Source organism: Sciurus carolinensis, chromosome X (genome assembly GCF_902686445.1).
Source record: "Sciurus carolinensis chromosome X, mSciCar1.2, whole genome shotgun sequence".
In the NCBI taxonomy this organism is placed as follows: Eukaryota; Metazoa; Chordata; class Mammalia; order Rodentia; family Sciuridae; genus Sciurus; species Sciurus carolinensis.
In genome coordinates, this window is record NC_062232.1 from 48,001,812 (window position 1) to 48,015,908 (window position 14,097).

At 36.8% G+C, this 14,097-nt stretch overlaps 1 protein-coding gene across 3 annotated transcripts in view; it reads right to left on the reverse strand.

The window, feature by feature from the left end:
• Positions 1–5,094: 5,094 nt before the first annotated feature.
• Mtmr8 (myotubularin related protein 8) overlaps positions 5,095–14,097 on the reverse strand; it is an 84,389-nt gene continuing 75,386 nt past the window's right edge. For all 3 annotated transcript variants that reach the window (XM_047536857.1, XM_047536856.1, XM_047536855.1), the window contains exon 14: positions 5,095–11,525. In XM_047536857.1, the coding sequence (XP_047392813.1) occupies positions 10,983–11,525 (543 nt within the window). In that variant the 3' untranslated portion in view covers positions 5,095–10,982. The remainder of the gene's footprint in view (positions 11,526–14,097) is intronic.

Below are 14,097 nucleotides of genomic sequence, written 5' to 3' on the forward strand. Positions count from 1 at the left end.
GCTCCAAGAAGCTGGCTGTGGACCCTGCCTGCCGCTGGAGAGAGCAGGGCTACTTGGGGAAAACTCTTGCTGCCCTGCCCTGCTCCGAGAAGCTGCCCCTGTCCGGGCCTGCCACCCAGGCCAAGATTCACCTGGTGGAGAGACTCAACCTGCGGCTCTATGTTGGTCCAAGTCTCTCAATACCTCCCCTTCTTGAATCCTGAGCTCTGGAGCGACACGAGATGCAGTCACCCTCTAGTCTGCCATCTTGGATCCTATTGTCTTGATTTTCTTTAGTTCTTTCAACATATTTAAGGCTGTTGTCCTAAAGATTATGTCTAGTACATTTGATGCCTTTTTATCTTAGATGATTTCCAGAGATTTATTTTTTCCCTTTCAATGAGTTATATTCCTGTGTCTTTCTTTGCCTTAATATTTGTCTATTTACCTATCATCTATTTATCTATCTACATTTTTAAAAAAAGAAAACCTCTTCTTTCACACTTCTCAGAATGCCTCTTTATAGGAGTACACCTTCACTAATTAACAGGTTGTATTCATAGCCTTGGAATTGAATCACCAGGTAGCCTTACAGTCTTCTTAGTCCTTTCCTGAGCATGAAGCATGCACTTTTCCATGGCCTTTATGTGTTCTTTTTTCTACTTTTCCCCATATAATATAATAACTTTCAAGTAGTGTCTTAATGTCCCTTAATGTTATTGGTACTTTTGGGGGTCTTAGCTCTTATATTGTATTTTACTACCATTAATTTTCTTGCCTCTTGTAGCTGTTGACCTCTAGACCCCTGCAGTTTTCAAGGACAGTATTAACTATTTTCTGAGCCTCTTTTAGCCTAAGATCTCAACTCTTTTGCTTAGGCAAACTAAGCTCCATGTTAGGCAACACATACTGATCCCTCTGAACTATTTGATAGGTTAGAATATTGCAAATTAGTTCTACTCTGTTCCCTATGGTTTTAGTGGTACCTAGCTACCAAACCACCACTTTCTCAAGAATCACATCACACCAGATGTGTGGATTAGGAGTGTGTAAAAATATCATACATTTTCCCAGTGATTTTAGTGTGAATTTTTCTTCATTGGGCATTTGTTAAATTGCTAATGACCTTGACTGATCTCCATAACTCTTTAACAATTGCTTTATCCTGTATTGATTTTTTAAAAAATGTTTGTGTCAGGGAATGAGTGCCTGGATCTTCTTAGTCCACCATCTTTCTTTTAGCTTTTCTCTTTTTGATCTTTTAAGAATAATTTCACTGCATATAGAATTCTAGATTGGTGTTTTTCCTCTTTCAGTACTTCATTTTGCTCTAGATTCTTCCTGTTGGTGTGGAGACTTTTAAGAGAAGTCTGCAGTAATTATTTTTCTTCCCACTAAGCTATTTTCCTCTCTGGCTCCTCTCAATATTACTTGTCTTTAGTTTGAATATATAATATAGCTAGGTAGATTTTTGGAGGGGGGGTACTGGGGATTTAACCCAGTAGCACTTAACTATTGAGCAACATTCCCAGCCCTTTTTGTATTTTATTTAGAGACAGAGGTTTGGTAAGCTGATTAGAGCCTTGCAAAGTTGCTGAGACTGGCTTTGAACTCATGATCCTCCTGCCTCAGCCTCCTTAGCCACTGGGATTACAGGCATGTACCATCATGCCCAGCCCTAGGCAGATAATTTGATATTCTTATTGTTGAGAGATTCCTAGATCTGTGGCTTGGTATCAATCATTAATTTTGATAAATTATAAATCATTATTGCTTTAAATTTTTCTTGTTTCTTTTTTCCCTTTCTGGTACTCCCATGATACCTTGAACTAATGTAATTCTTTATCACATAAAGGTATGTTATATATTTGTAATCGTTCCACTGTTCTTGGATATTCTGTTATATCATTTTCATTCTTTTTTCTATGAGTATGCATTTTAGTTTTGAAGGATTTGAAATTTCTTCAAACTTACTGCTTATTTCCTGGTGTCCAATCAATTGATGAACCTATCAAAGTCAGTCTTAATTTCTCTGAAATTACATATTATATCTAGCATTTCATTTTCATTCTTTCATTTCCATTTCTTTATGTAGATTATTGATCTGTTCTTACATGTTGCCCATTGTTTTCATTAGTGCCCCTTCTATATTAATCATAATTCTTTTATATTCTCTGTTAAATAATCCTAACACTTCTGCCATACTAAGTTGTTTCTGAAACTTGATTTATCTATTTATACTTTTTTTAACAATGTGAAATTTAGTCTTTTACTACACATTGCAATGTTTTGCTAGAAAGCCAGACATGATGTGCTGGATAAAAGGAACTGAGATAGTCTTTTACTGCAAGGTTTTGTGTTTATATAGCTAAGGGTTAGACTGTGTTTACTATTTCCTGTAGCTGCAGGTGTCAGAGGCTAAAATTTCCTTTGATGTCTTTTTTTTCTCTCCTGGTCTTTTGGGTTTTCTAGAGACTCATTTTTAAATAAGGTCCGTGATGTGTGGTTTTCTCCAGTTATATTCCCGTTATTACATAGGAGTATAATTGATTTGGTGGTAAAATATGGAAGGAATAGAAATGTTCTACTGTCCTACAATTAGATATCAGTATTTTAGTGAGCTTCTACCCCTGGGCTGCTGTGAATTTCAGAAATGTTTCACATTTTCCTCCAACTTTCTTGTAGAGACAGGAAGTCTACAGGGGCTTAGAGTTGTCTATATTTCTTCCCCACATGGAAAGGAAAAGGGTGAGTGGAATTGGGCATTACCTTTCCCCCTATCTGCAGTACAATTAGGGGCTGGAGTTGGGTGTTTCTCTTAGCCTAGTTCAATTTGGCTCTAAACAAGTTATGTTATGGTGAAATAGTTTCTTTTAAGGGCAGGTCTTCTCTTGCTGGCAGTATGAAGAGATTTTTCTTCATTCTCCATTATTATTATTTGGTAGGGTTACTAGTATAAAAAAAGTCACAAAACTGTGGACTCTTCCCTAAGACTGAGTCCCTCAAAGAGTTTTTGTTTGTTGCTAATTTTTAAAAAATTGACAGACAAAATTTTATGTATTTACCATTTACAAAATGAGGTTTAACAAGTGTGTGTATGTATGTATGTGTGTATATATATGCACACATTGCAAAATGGTGAAATATAGGTAATTAAAAAATGCATTATTATAGTTACTATTATTATTATTATTATTATTATTATTATTGCTGAGGAGCAAACTCAAGACCTTATGTATGCCAAACATGCACTCAAGCACTGGGCTACACCTCCAACCCTAAGTCATTTTTGTGGTGAGAACACAATTCTCTTTATGTTTTTCGAAAATACAACGTAACATTTTTAACTATACTAACCATGCTGTGCAATAGATCTCTTGAAATATTTTTTTCTTTTTAACTCTTAAGTTTGTCCGTATGCCAAATCTCCAATAATTCTTTAATTAAAGGTTAAGCTGTTATACTCTGTTACTGATTTTGTTGAAGGATTCTGCTTATGAGTTCCTGATCTGATAAATTCTTCTTCTGTTCCTTCTTCTCTGTCTCTCCAATTTCAGGGGCAATAGTTTTTCCTGTGAACTCAGTTCTCTCATGGACTTAAGAAAAGTTAATTTCTTTTGTTTAGCTCTTATTTGAACAAGAGTGCAAGATCCAAACTTTTTACATGCTGACCTACAAACAGGAAGTCCTTTGATATGATTTTCAATTTCCTTTGAGACCTGGTGGAATATATAGAAATGTCTAGAGAATTTTACTGTTATCCAATATCGGTTTCTAGTTTTATCACATTGTGGTCAAAATGCACAGTCTGTTTGATTATCATTCCTTTAATTTGTTGAGAGTTGTTTTAGGATCTAGGATATGATCTTTCTTGGTATATGTTCTTTCAGAGCTTGGAAAATATATGTATTCTGCTGTTGTTGTTCATAGTTGTCAATGTATGTCAATTAGATCCTGTTGGTTGGTTATATTTTGCAGTTCTATAGCCTTGATGATTTTCTCTTAGATTTGTCAGTTGCTGAGACATGAATGTTAAAGTTCCCAACTGTAACTGTGAGTTTTTCTATTTCTCATTTTACTTCTTTCAGTTTGTCACCTGGAATTGAAGTTTCTACTGCTCCCCACTTTACTAAAGCTAGGGAGACAGAAGTTGGTGAAAGAAAATAGGTTTACTCAAACCAATTTGAGGAAGATATAGATATTTGCTGTCTTGAACCTTCATCTTTTAAGGGGGAATTAAGAGCAGTTAACAGCTTTTTAGAGTAAAGTGTACAGTGGGACAAAAGGCAGGAAATATGTATACGTAGGGTTAGCTAAGCTATCCTGGTCAGAAATATGTCATAGTTTCATTGCTGTCCACTCAGGCCAGGGGATAGCTTTCTCAGTTTTTATTCATAGCATGAGGAAGCTGCAAATACAGAAAAGCAGGTATTAGGTAGTTGGGAAGCATTAACTTCAAAGGGCTCTGTGACAAGTTTTTGTTTTATATATTTTGAGTTTCTGTTATTGGTTTTGTGCTCATTTTAGGGTTATTATTTTTATCTGATGGACTTACCCTGTATTCATTGTTATGTCCCTTTTTGTACTAATTTTCTTTGCTGTAATGTATTTTATTAGATATTAATAGATATCAAGTTTCTCTGTGTTCCATACAGGAGGAATTAGACATGTGATTCCTAGAAAGAAAAGCACTACTGGGGTAACTGGGGGTTGGGAGGGGACTCTTTGGAGGCCTGGAGGAAATAACTTCTGAGTCTGTGAGGCCTCATGTGTGAGAATTCTTGCTGGGGTCTCTAGAGAGAGATGAAGAGCCTGGTCCCTCAACATGTCTGTCTCCAATGCGAACAAAACAGCTAGTGTTCCATCAGCATGCTTTTGAGAATTAAGTTAGTGTTGGTCTTGTCCTCACAGCTGGTCAGTGACAGAACCTACACTCCCCAGTGCTGTTCAGAACCAGGTTCCCTCTCTGATACCTGTCTAGTCTTAATATAACATCAAATGAGTATATTTGAACCTACTTGCAGGTTCTCTTTGTCAGATGGTTCATCTGTTGAAGCTAGGCCACAGTACCAACTAGGGGAGTTTTGCCATCATTTCTTTTATTTGTGGCTAATATACATCAACTTCTCACACACAAAAGATTGACGGTTTTTAATTTTGGATGAAAATATCAACAAATCAAACATTTTGAAACTGGAACACAACTGCAGAAGGGGGCCAATTAACTCTGGCACTGGACAAAAAAATTAGCAGTGAACCTTCTGACTAGTTCACACATCCATATTCCAGCTGTATGACAACTCAGGATAACACACAACATATACACTACTATATCTTGGAATATTCAAATTTGAGCTGATGTGACTCATTCTATAAATTTGAAGCTAATGAAAAGTCAACTCCTCAAAGAACCTACACAGATTTCTGAATTATACTTCAGTTGTATCATGTCCACACAGGTATGCAGCTGACATTAACATGCTATGGATTAAACTGGTCATATATATGAATCCTACTCCTAAAGCTGCCTGATATATACATCCCAGAGAGAAGTCCAGTTGCTTCACTTTGGTTTGTATCTCTGGTTTGACATATATGAGTCCTCGTGACATTTTGCTGGACAATATAAAAGTTAGAAGTTTAGCACTAAGTTTTTTTTTTTAATTCTTGTACAAATTTTCTTCATCTGAACGTCCAAATGACCTATGAGACCAGATGCTACTAAAGTTACAGTAAACACATACATATACAAATAGTCATACTGTGAGTTACATTCCAAAAGGACTGAACTTGTTAGTTATTTGTAAGCCTGAGGCACCGTTAAACTAGAATACAGAACATTCTATATTTCAGAACTAGGATATGTTCTCTGCATTCCCATTAGTACACACAAAAATGCAAATCACCGTGTTTGCAAGTATGAGTGAGGTGGACACTTGCAGATACTTTATGTATGAACTGGCATGGGCAATTACCTGTGAGATGTGACTAGAGATATGGGTCTTTGAACAGTGATCATCTAGTGAATTTGGTGTACGTATTCTTACCTGACCTGTAATGGGTCCAAAGATACGTTTAGCTACAGAAGCAAACAAGAGGCTTAGAAATAATCTGCTTTGTGGACATTTTAAGGAAGAAAATGCCACCCACCATCCTTGACTCTCTAAAAGAAAAGAAAACCCAGGGCCACATCCTGCAGTATAGAAAACTACTGACAAAAACACACTATTCATAGCATTCTTGAATTTCTACTGGTGTAAAAGATAGTCTTAAAAGAAAATATATCAGTCACAGTACTTCCTGGAAAAGACCATTTTGGGACCTGATTGCAAATAATATTATTTTAAGGAGCACACAAAATTTTAACTGGCCAATTGTATTTCTGTATGATCCTCTCTTCTCTCCCAACAAGTTTCCCCATAACAGATTCTGTGATGACTGGTGTAGGGTCCTCTAAAAAGAGTACATAGTCATAAAAATGGCTGAAAGACAACACTGGAAGAGAAATAGCTTCTAGTTCATTCTCAAAGCTTCAGAAAACATTGAGGGACAGGGCAGGGCCTGGAGATATAGCTCAGTGGGTAGAATGCTTGCCTTGTGTGCACAAGGTCCTGGGTTCAATCCCTGGCACCACCCCCCCCCCAAAAAAAAAGAAAAAAGAAAAGAAGAGGGACAGGGCAGTGGACTTAACAGGGAAGCTACTGGTTTTGCACAGCCAATATCTGAACATGATTTGTTCAGCCCCTGTAAGACATGTATGCCTAAATTAGACAGCTTCCTTCAAAACACGTTTGTGTTTTGTGAATTCATGTCACAAATCACAGATCATGTAACACATTTTACTTGCATTGACATCTAAAGGAGATGTGGCTACCATGAGTGGTGACAATACCAATACTTCCTATTTAAGGAGAAGGCCCAAACTGTCAGTTCCACAGCTGGAGAATCTGAGAAGACATCTTTTATAGGGCTAGAAAAGTAGTTTTTCTCCCTTGGAAAGGCTTCTGTGTTGCCATCAAATACTTCAAAAACCGAATTACCTTTAATAGGATAATAGAAAACTCCTTTATGATCCCAAATCCTTCCCCTTGTCCTTTGTATGTTGGTGTCTTCTGTCAGGTCATCCATTTCTTCATATCATATAAAAAGATAATTCCATAGGAAAAAAACTTAAGGCTTAAGCCATGTCTATTTTGTTTTAAAATGTTTATATCAAAAGTCAGTTCTAGGTTTGGCAATTAGAAGAAGGCAACCAGATTTGGGTTGAAATCATATCAGCTCATATCATCCATAGAATTCTGGGAAGAAGAGGTCTGAGGTTGGGGGAAAGATTTGGTGTGGACATTAAATCACTGGGAGAAAGAAAGACCAATCTTTCTAAGTATAAACTAATGTAGAACATGGTAATATGCCCCTTTTGAGGGAAGTAATTTTCTTAAAGGTAATTTACATTTTCCTACATAACTGAAAAAAAGGCCACTTTATAAAATACTCATAGAAAGATTCTCAAATGGCATATGAAAACCTAAGAATATTAAGAAACATGTGTGTTTAATAAAATTCAGTATGTAACAAAGATCTGACATGAGTATCCTTGGTTATTAAACATCTCTTTCAGCTAAATCCAGGCCAAGCTCAAATATTATGAAAAGCACCTTTAAAAAACACTTGTATCCCTTTTAGATGGAAATGTTTGAGAAAGGACTCACTTCATGTGACGTGTAAGTTGTGTCCCAGAAAAAGGTGGTCCATGCATGTTGGCAGGCAATGGCAACTGACTTGGTGATAAATGAATGCAATTTCTAAGGTGACATTCCAAAGATACATGTGCCGTTAGTTCTAGACAGTTTCTTGCTGTTAGTTCTAGACAGTTTTGGGTTTTCCTTCATATAGTGGACCCTATTCCTGAATTTCTTCTTTAATACAGCTGTTAGCTGCTACTTAGAATTACTGTATTTATTCTGTGATAAAGATATCATGTCATTAACTAAGTAAAGAATTAATGATTTTTTAAAAATGGTGTTCATGCAGAACCTGAGCATGGCTAGCAGCACAGGAACTGAGACTAACTCATAATTAGAAAAGATAAGCAGTGACCTTAGGCCTATATAAAGCTTGTATGGGAAAGAAGCAGAGGTCAGATTAGTGGATGAGACAGTGGCAGGTGGTTAAATGCCTTCCTATTTAAGTAGGGAAGTCATATGGGAATGGAATTTCTGCTTGGTAATTGGAAGGGTAAGATAGTGGGGGAAGGGGTCACGTTTCTTTTTCAGTATAGGTGCTGTATGAGAATATGAAATGGAAGCCATTAATAGATCATCTTTTCTAGTAGCCTTGGCAATTTCCTTCAGGAATTTCTACTTTATTCCTGGGCTCCTGAGTAGTGATAGCTACTGGGATTTTACCAGCAAATCAGTGTTTGGATTCCACTAAACATTTTTCTCTCAGATTTTCAAATCCAATTGTAAAACAAGGGAAATGTTTGGTGATGAGAAAAAAATATAGAATTTTCACAAGGTTCTGATTATATATAAGCAATAATGGGATATGTTAGGAAACACAAACAACCAAAAGATAAAACAAATTGACTTCACAGATCTTGAGGCTGAAATTGCTTCAATGTACTTAGATAGTAAAAAAAAAAACAACAACAACAACAAAAAAACACAGTCTTTGTAAAATCTTTGTTTTTGCTTTTGGAAATATCAGACCTGCTATTTATCAATTCTGAGTATAAAGCTGTATTGAAAAAAACCTTTTCACTATTGAATAACTTTATTTTGGATCCAATAAATTAGGTTGGGTAATACCTTTCACAGGTCTTTGAAAATAAGGCTGAGATCATAAAATAGCTTTTGAAAGGATTTGTAAAAACTACATATTGCCATTTTCCTTTTTCCTTTGCCCCCTCAAAACCCTCAACAAGCTATAGCTGGTGTGTCATTCTAGTTAATGCACTAAAAATTCAGGTTGAGATAAGGGAGAAAGCCCTGGGTGTAAAGCAAGACCTGGAATAGCCTCACTTGTGACAGACTGGTACTGTCATCCTTTTTGATAACTTCCTTCACAAAACCAGGGTTAGAGGTAGCTTCCACATCAAACCAATATACATAAATACGATTTTTCCCAGAAGTAAAAAATCAAATGACAGCTGGCAACATCTGATAATTAAGGTTGTATAAGCTGAAGATGAAATTATAGAAGGGATCAGAGAATATACAATAGGAGATCATCTTGATGCTTTAAAATTATAGGATCAAGGCAACCATCAAGAAGAGGTAAATAGAAAAATGGTCCCTATTTATGAGTGGAAAAGACACAAAGTAGCGTTCTTTAAAAACACAGAATTAAAACAGCTACCAAGAGGAGGTAAATAGAAAAATGACTCCCATTTAAAATATGAAAAGACAACCAAAATGATTTAGAATTTTTTCCTCTATAAAGGAAGGTTATTTTGGGTTCATCGAATAGCTGTGGGTAAGAAATCAAGGAGCTACCCTGGAGGCTCTCTTCTGCTGTTAAATCACATATCTAAATTGAAAGGCACCTCTTTCTTTCAGAGAAAAGCACCTAATAATGTGACCCTTTAGATACTTTATGTATTCACAAATGGAATACAACAGGTTCAATTTTTGAGCTGAAACCACATATGGAGTATTTGGAATAAACATTGTGGTTAAAGACCTGGATTCTGTTGGCCTTGGTAGTTCTGGAAATACTGACAATATGTACAGCATGGTCAAAATTGCCTGAGGCCCAGTGGTAGAGTGCTTGCGCATGTGAGGCACTGGGTTCCATTCTCAGCACCGAATGTAAATAAATAAAATAAAGGCTCATTGACAACTAAAATTTAAAAAAAAATACTGCCTAAGGCCTACCCTATCTACTCCTAGCACGTGGGAGTGACTGAATATTCAACAGGAAAGATGAAAACCCAGTAAATATACCAACTCCAAGTGGATGATCTTGTGTTTAGACAATAAGAATATACCCATTTGCCTGGGAGTATGTGGACCAGCTCTAAAAATAGACTTAAAAAATGTACATTAGCACAAGGTGAGAAACCTATGAGATTTTAAAAGTAGTGCTGATTGTATCCAAAAGTCTATAAATGTCATGTAATGTCTATATAAGCAAAACCACTGGTCTTTATTTAAAAAAAAAAAACTAAGAAGGGGACTGTTTAACAAAAATCCAATAAGCATACAGATCATGTCTCAGTCAGGGATAGAACACTCAGATTATCAGTTGCTTCCTGAGCTGATGCTGAGAATGCTATTAAACAATATTTGTAATTGATCATTTTACCCTGTAATAGATTTAAATTAACCTACGGGATATCTACAAAATAACAAGACCAAGTGGGGTGTGGGCTGGGGAGAGCAACTATTGCAACTTATGAAAACTGTCTTTATATATTTTAAACCTCCAAGCACCCATGCACTCATGCTAACAATTAAGGATCATTTTGATCTATGTATCACGCAAATGTTGGGGTCTCTATTGGCAATGTTAGCTAACATTGCTTGACTAGGCATATCTGAGAGTACATTTTCTTTTACAGCATTCTGTAATTCACAGTTACCTATTGCATACCATCTCTCTATCCCTTCAACTGGATTGTAATTTTCCACTGTGACAATATTTCCACTTTGCTCAGGTTAGCACAGTAAGGATGGAAAAAAAAGGGAGGCTGATTATTAAGGAAAATAGCAGAACCAGCCTAATAAACAGCTAAAGGGAAATGTTTCTACAGTCAAATCCCATTTTAGAACAATAACATAATTTTCTCTTGCCTACATTCTGGACTGCTTAACAGATGTATAGTGATCATTTAATTAGTAAAGACCCTAAGTCCTTTTCCAGACTCCTAAGTAGGAAGAGGGGTGCCCTGGTCTGTCACCCATTTAAACCAACCAGAAAAGCAGCATAGCCCTGTATGGAACAAAGATCATTGTGGCTGCTACTGGTGCCCCTAGCAGAGAAGCATATGAGTAGTTAGATCACTGTTTCTTAGAGCAGCCTGATTCCTTGGTGCTGGCCTTCAAGATACCTGTGTCTTCAGAGATGTCCAAGTCTTCCATGATGCCCATGCCATCAGAGAAACCCATGCCTCCAGAGAAGCCCCTGGCCTCAGAAATATCCATTTTTCCAGGGATGCCAGTGACCTCAGAGATGCCCATGTCACCAGAGAAGCCCACAGCCCCAAAGATGCCCATGTCACCAGAGATGCCTGGGGCTGCAGAGATGCCTATATCTCCAGAGATGTGCACATTTCCAGAGATATTTATGGCCCTAAGGCTGCCTATGATCCCACAACAGTCATGGCGGAGGTCTGCACATTGGCTTTTTGCTTGATCCATCTGAGCTCGGAGGCCTCCTTCCCTGGACAGGGTGCCATTCTCCATCAGTGTATTTAGGTCTCCATCAATACCCATAAAGCCCAGAGGATTGGCCAAAGGACTTCCTAGATGCTGGCACAATAAATTCCCTAATTGAGAGCAGGTACAGACTTCTTCGGGTGTCTCATCACGGGTTTTCAGTTTCTGTTTCAGGAGCAAGGAATGGTTGAAAAAGAATTAGAAACAGGAAAAAAAATCTGGACAAATATCACATCAACCTGCAAGGATCCTGCTGCTGTCACTTTTATGGTAGAAAATTACTGTTTGCCCCTGCCCTCTCAAGCATCTTTTCTTTATAACTTGCCATTGTGCTTTATAAAAGTTCTACCAGAAAAGAACCTCAAAAGTCATATATTTATAAAAGTTCCCATTTATGATAAATATTATAAATGCAATTTATTTCTGGGATTGAGGAGGGCAAGGGAGAATATCACTAACATTTACTGAATGCCTCTATGTGAAATGCCTTTATGTAAAATATTTCCTTTCCATGTAAGAAACTATTAGTTAAATATTCCCTGTATTTACAGATGAGGAAACTGAGGCTAAAAGAAGTTAAGTATGTCACTCAAATTCACACATTTAGAAAGTAGAAAGTTGGGGTCTGACCCTGCATCTGCATCTTGGGGGAATAATTAGGTAGAACAAAAGGGAATTACGTAACAGGGAAATCACATTGTCATTTTTCATCCATCAAGAGAATAACTATAAAACCTTGAGTATACTGATAAGAACAGTGAAACTGGTATATTTCCAATTAGAAAAACTCCTTTCAAAGAAGATTTTTCTTTCTTTCCCATGTAGACTGCAAACTCTGAGAACTGAGTAGCTGTATTATGTTTGTTGATTTGGCTTTACTACCAGCAGAACCAAAGCTGGACACTTGTTTTTATATTAAACAAGTTGACAAGGATGTCTTTTCAAAATATTGAAAATACTGAGCTGCTTCTTAAATCTAGGGTCCCTATGGGTTTATTTGAAGGACAGAGGAGGGACACCATTTAGAAAAGAATTCTTCGAAAGGGTGTGCTGTTTAGGCCAGATAAGTTGGTTTTGTTTGTGCCCTATAAGTAAGTGAACATGCTTTTATTGTGAAAATACATGTGTTGTGATTGTATCAGACTGCAAACTTTTGAAAGTATTCTTGAGAGGCAACAGCCAGCTACTTGGTTCCATTAAAAATAAACAAAAACAAAGTGAAAACTGAAGCATGACTTATAATCATAGGAAACAAGCAGCCCTAAGCAGAATTGAGAAGTAGGGAAATTTCTTAGGATTTCTTCCTCCCTTTTTAGTTATTCATAGACTTTTCCAAAAGGCCCCAGAACAGGTATCCTTTTCTCAACCTAACCCTCTCACTTATCCCTGACTGATTTCTTGGATTCCTGAGAGAGACTCAGTTTCATTTCAAATAGGCTCAGATCACTCCCTGGAGTTTTCCTTTAAAGATTTCTTACACACACACAGACACACACACACACACACACACACACACACACACACGTTATATATGTATGTATACATTATTAACTTTCTTTTTTTCAATACAGAGAATAAAAACTAAAATTGCCCATAATATTATCACTCAAACAACTTTTTAAAAAAAGCAATACAACTGTAAAGATAGAAAATACAGAATACATGAAGCTCCCAACCAGGCGGGCCTCGGTCCTCATAAAGAACTTAAAAAACTCTACACCAAGAATACAAAGAACCCAATCAATAAATGGGCTAAGGAACAGGGCAGACACTTCATAGAAGAAGATCTACAAGCAATCAACAAATACATAAAAAAGTATTTAACATCTCTAGTAATGAGAGAAATACAAATAAAAAACACACTAAGATTTCATCTCACTCCAATTAGAATGGCTATTTTCAAGAACACAAGCAAAAATAGGTGTTGGTGAGGATGTGGGGGAGAAGGTACACTCATACATTGCTGGTGGGGTTGCAAATTGATGCAGTCACTCTGGAAAGCAGTATGGACACTCCTTAGAAAACTTGGAATGGAACCACCATTTGATAGCTACCCCACTCCTTGGTTTATACCCAAAAGACTTAAAATCAGCATACTACAGTAATGCAGCCACATCATCAGTGTTTATAGCAGCTCAATTTACAATAGCTAGGATTGTGGAATGAACCTAGATGTCCTTTCATAGATGAATGGATAAATAAACTCTCTCTCTCTCTCTCTCTCTCTCTCTCTCTCTCTATATATATATATATATATATATATATATATACACACACACACACACACACACACACACACAGTGGAATATTACTCGGCCATAAAGAATAAAATTATGGCATTTGCAGGTAAGTGGATGGAACTGGAGAATATCATGCTAAGTGAACTAAGCCAATCCCATAAAAACCAAAGGTCAAATGTTTTCTCTGATAAGTAGATGATGATACATAACAGGGGGAGGAGATAAGGTAAGAATGGAGAAACACTGGATTGTGTAGAGGGAATTGAGGGGTGGGGAAGGGGGGAGGGGGAGGAAAGATAATGAGATGAACATCTTTACCCTATGTAAATGTATGATCACAAAAACAGTGTGACTCTACATTGTGTACAACCAGATAAATGAAAAGTTATACCCCATTTGTGTACAATGAATCAAAACAATAAAAGAGAAAAAGAAACTACAGCATACAATAAAATACAAAATGAGAAGTTGAAATGAAACTATCCAATACCTCTCTC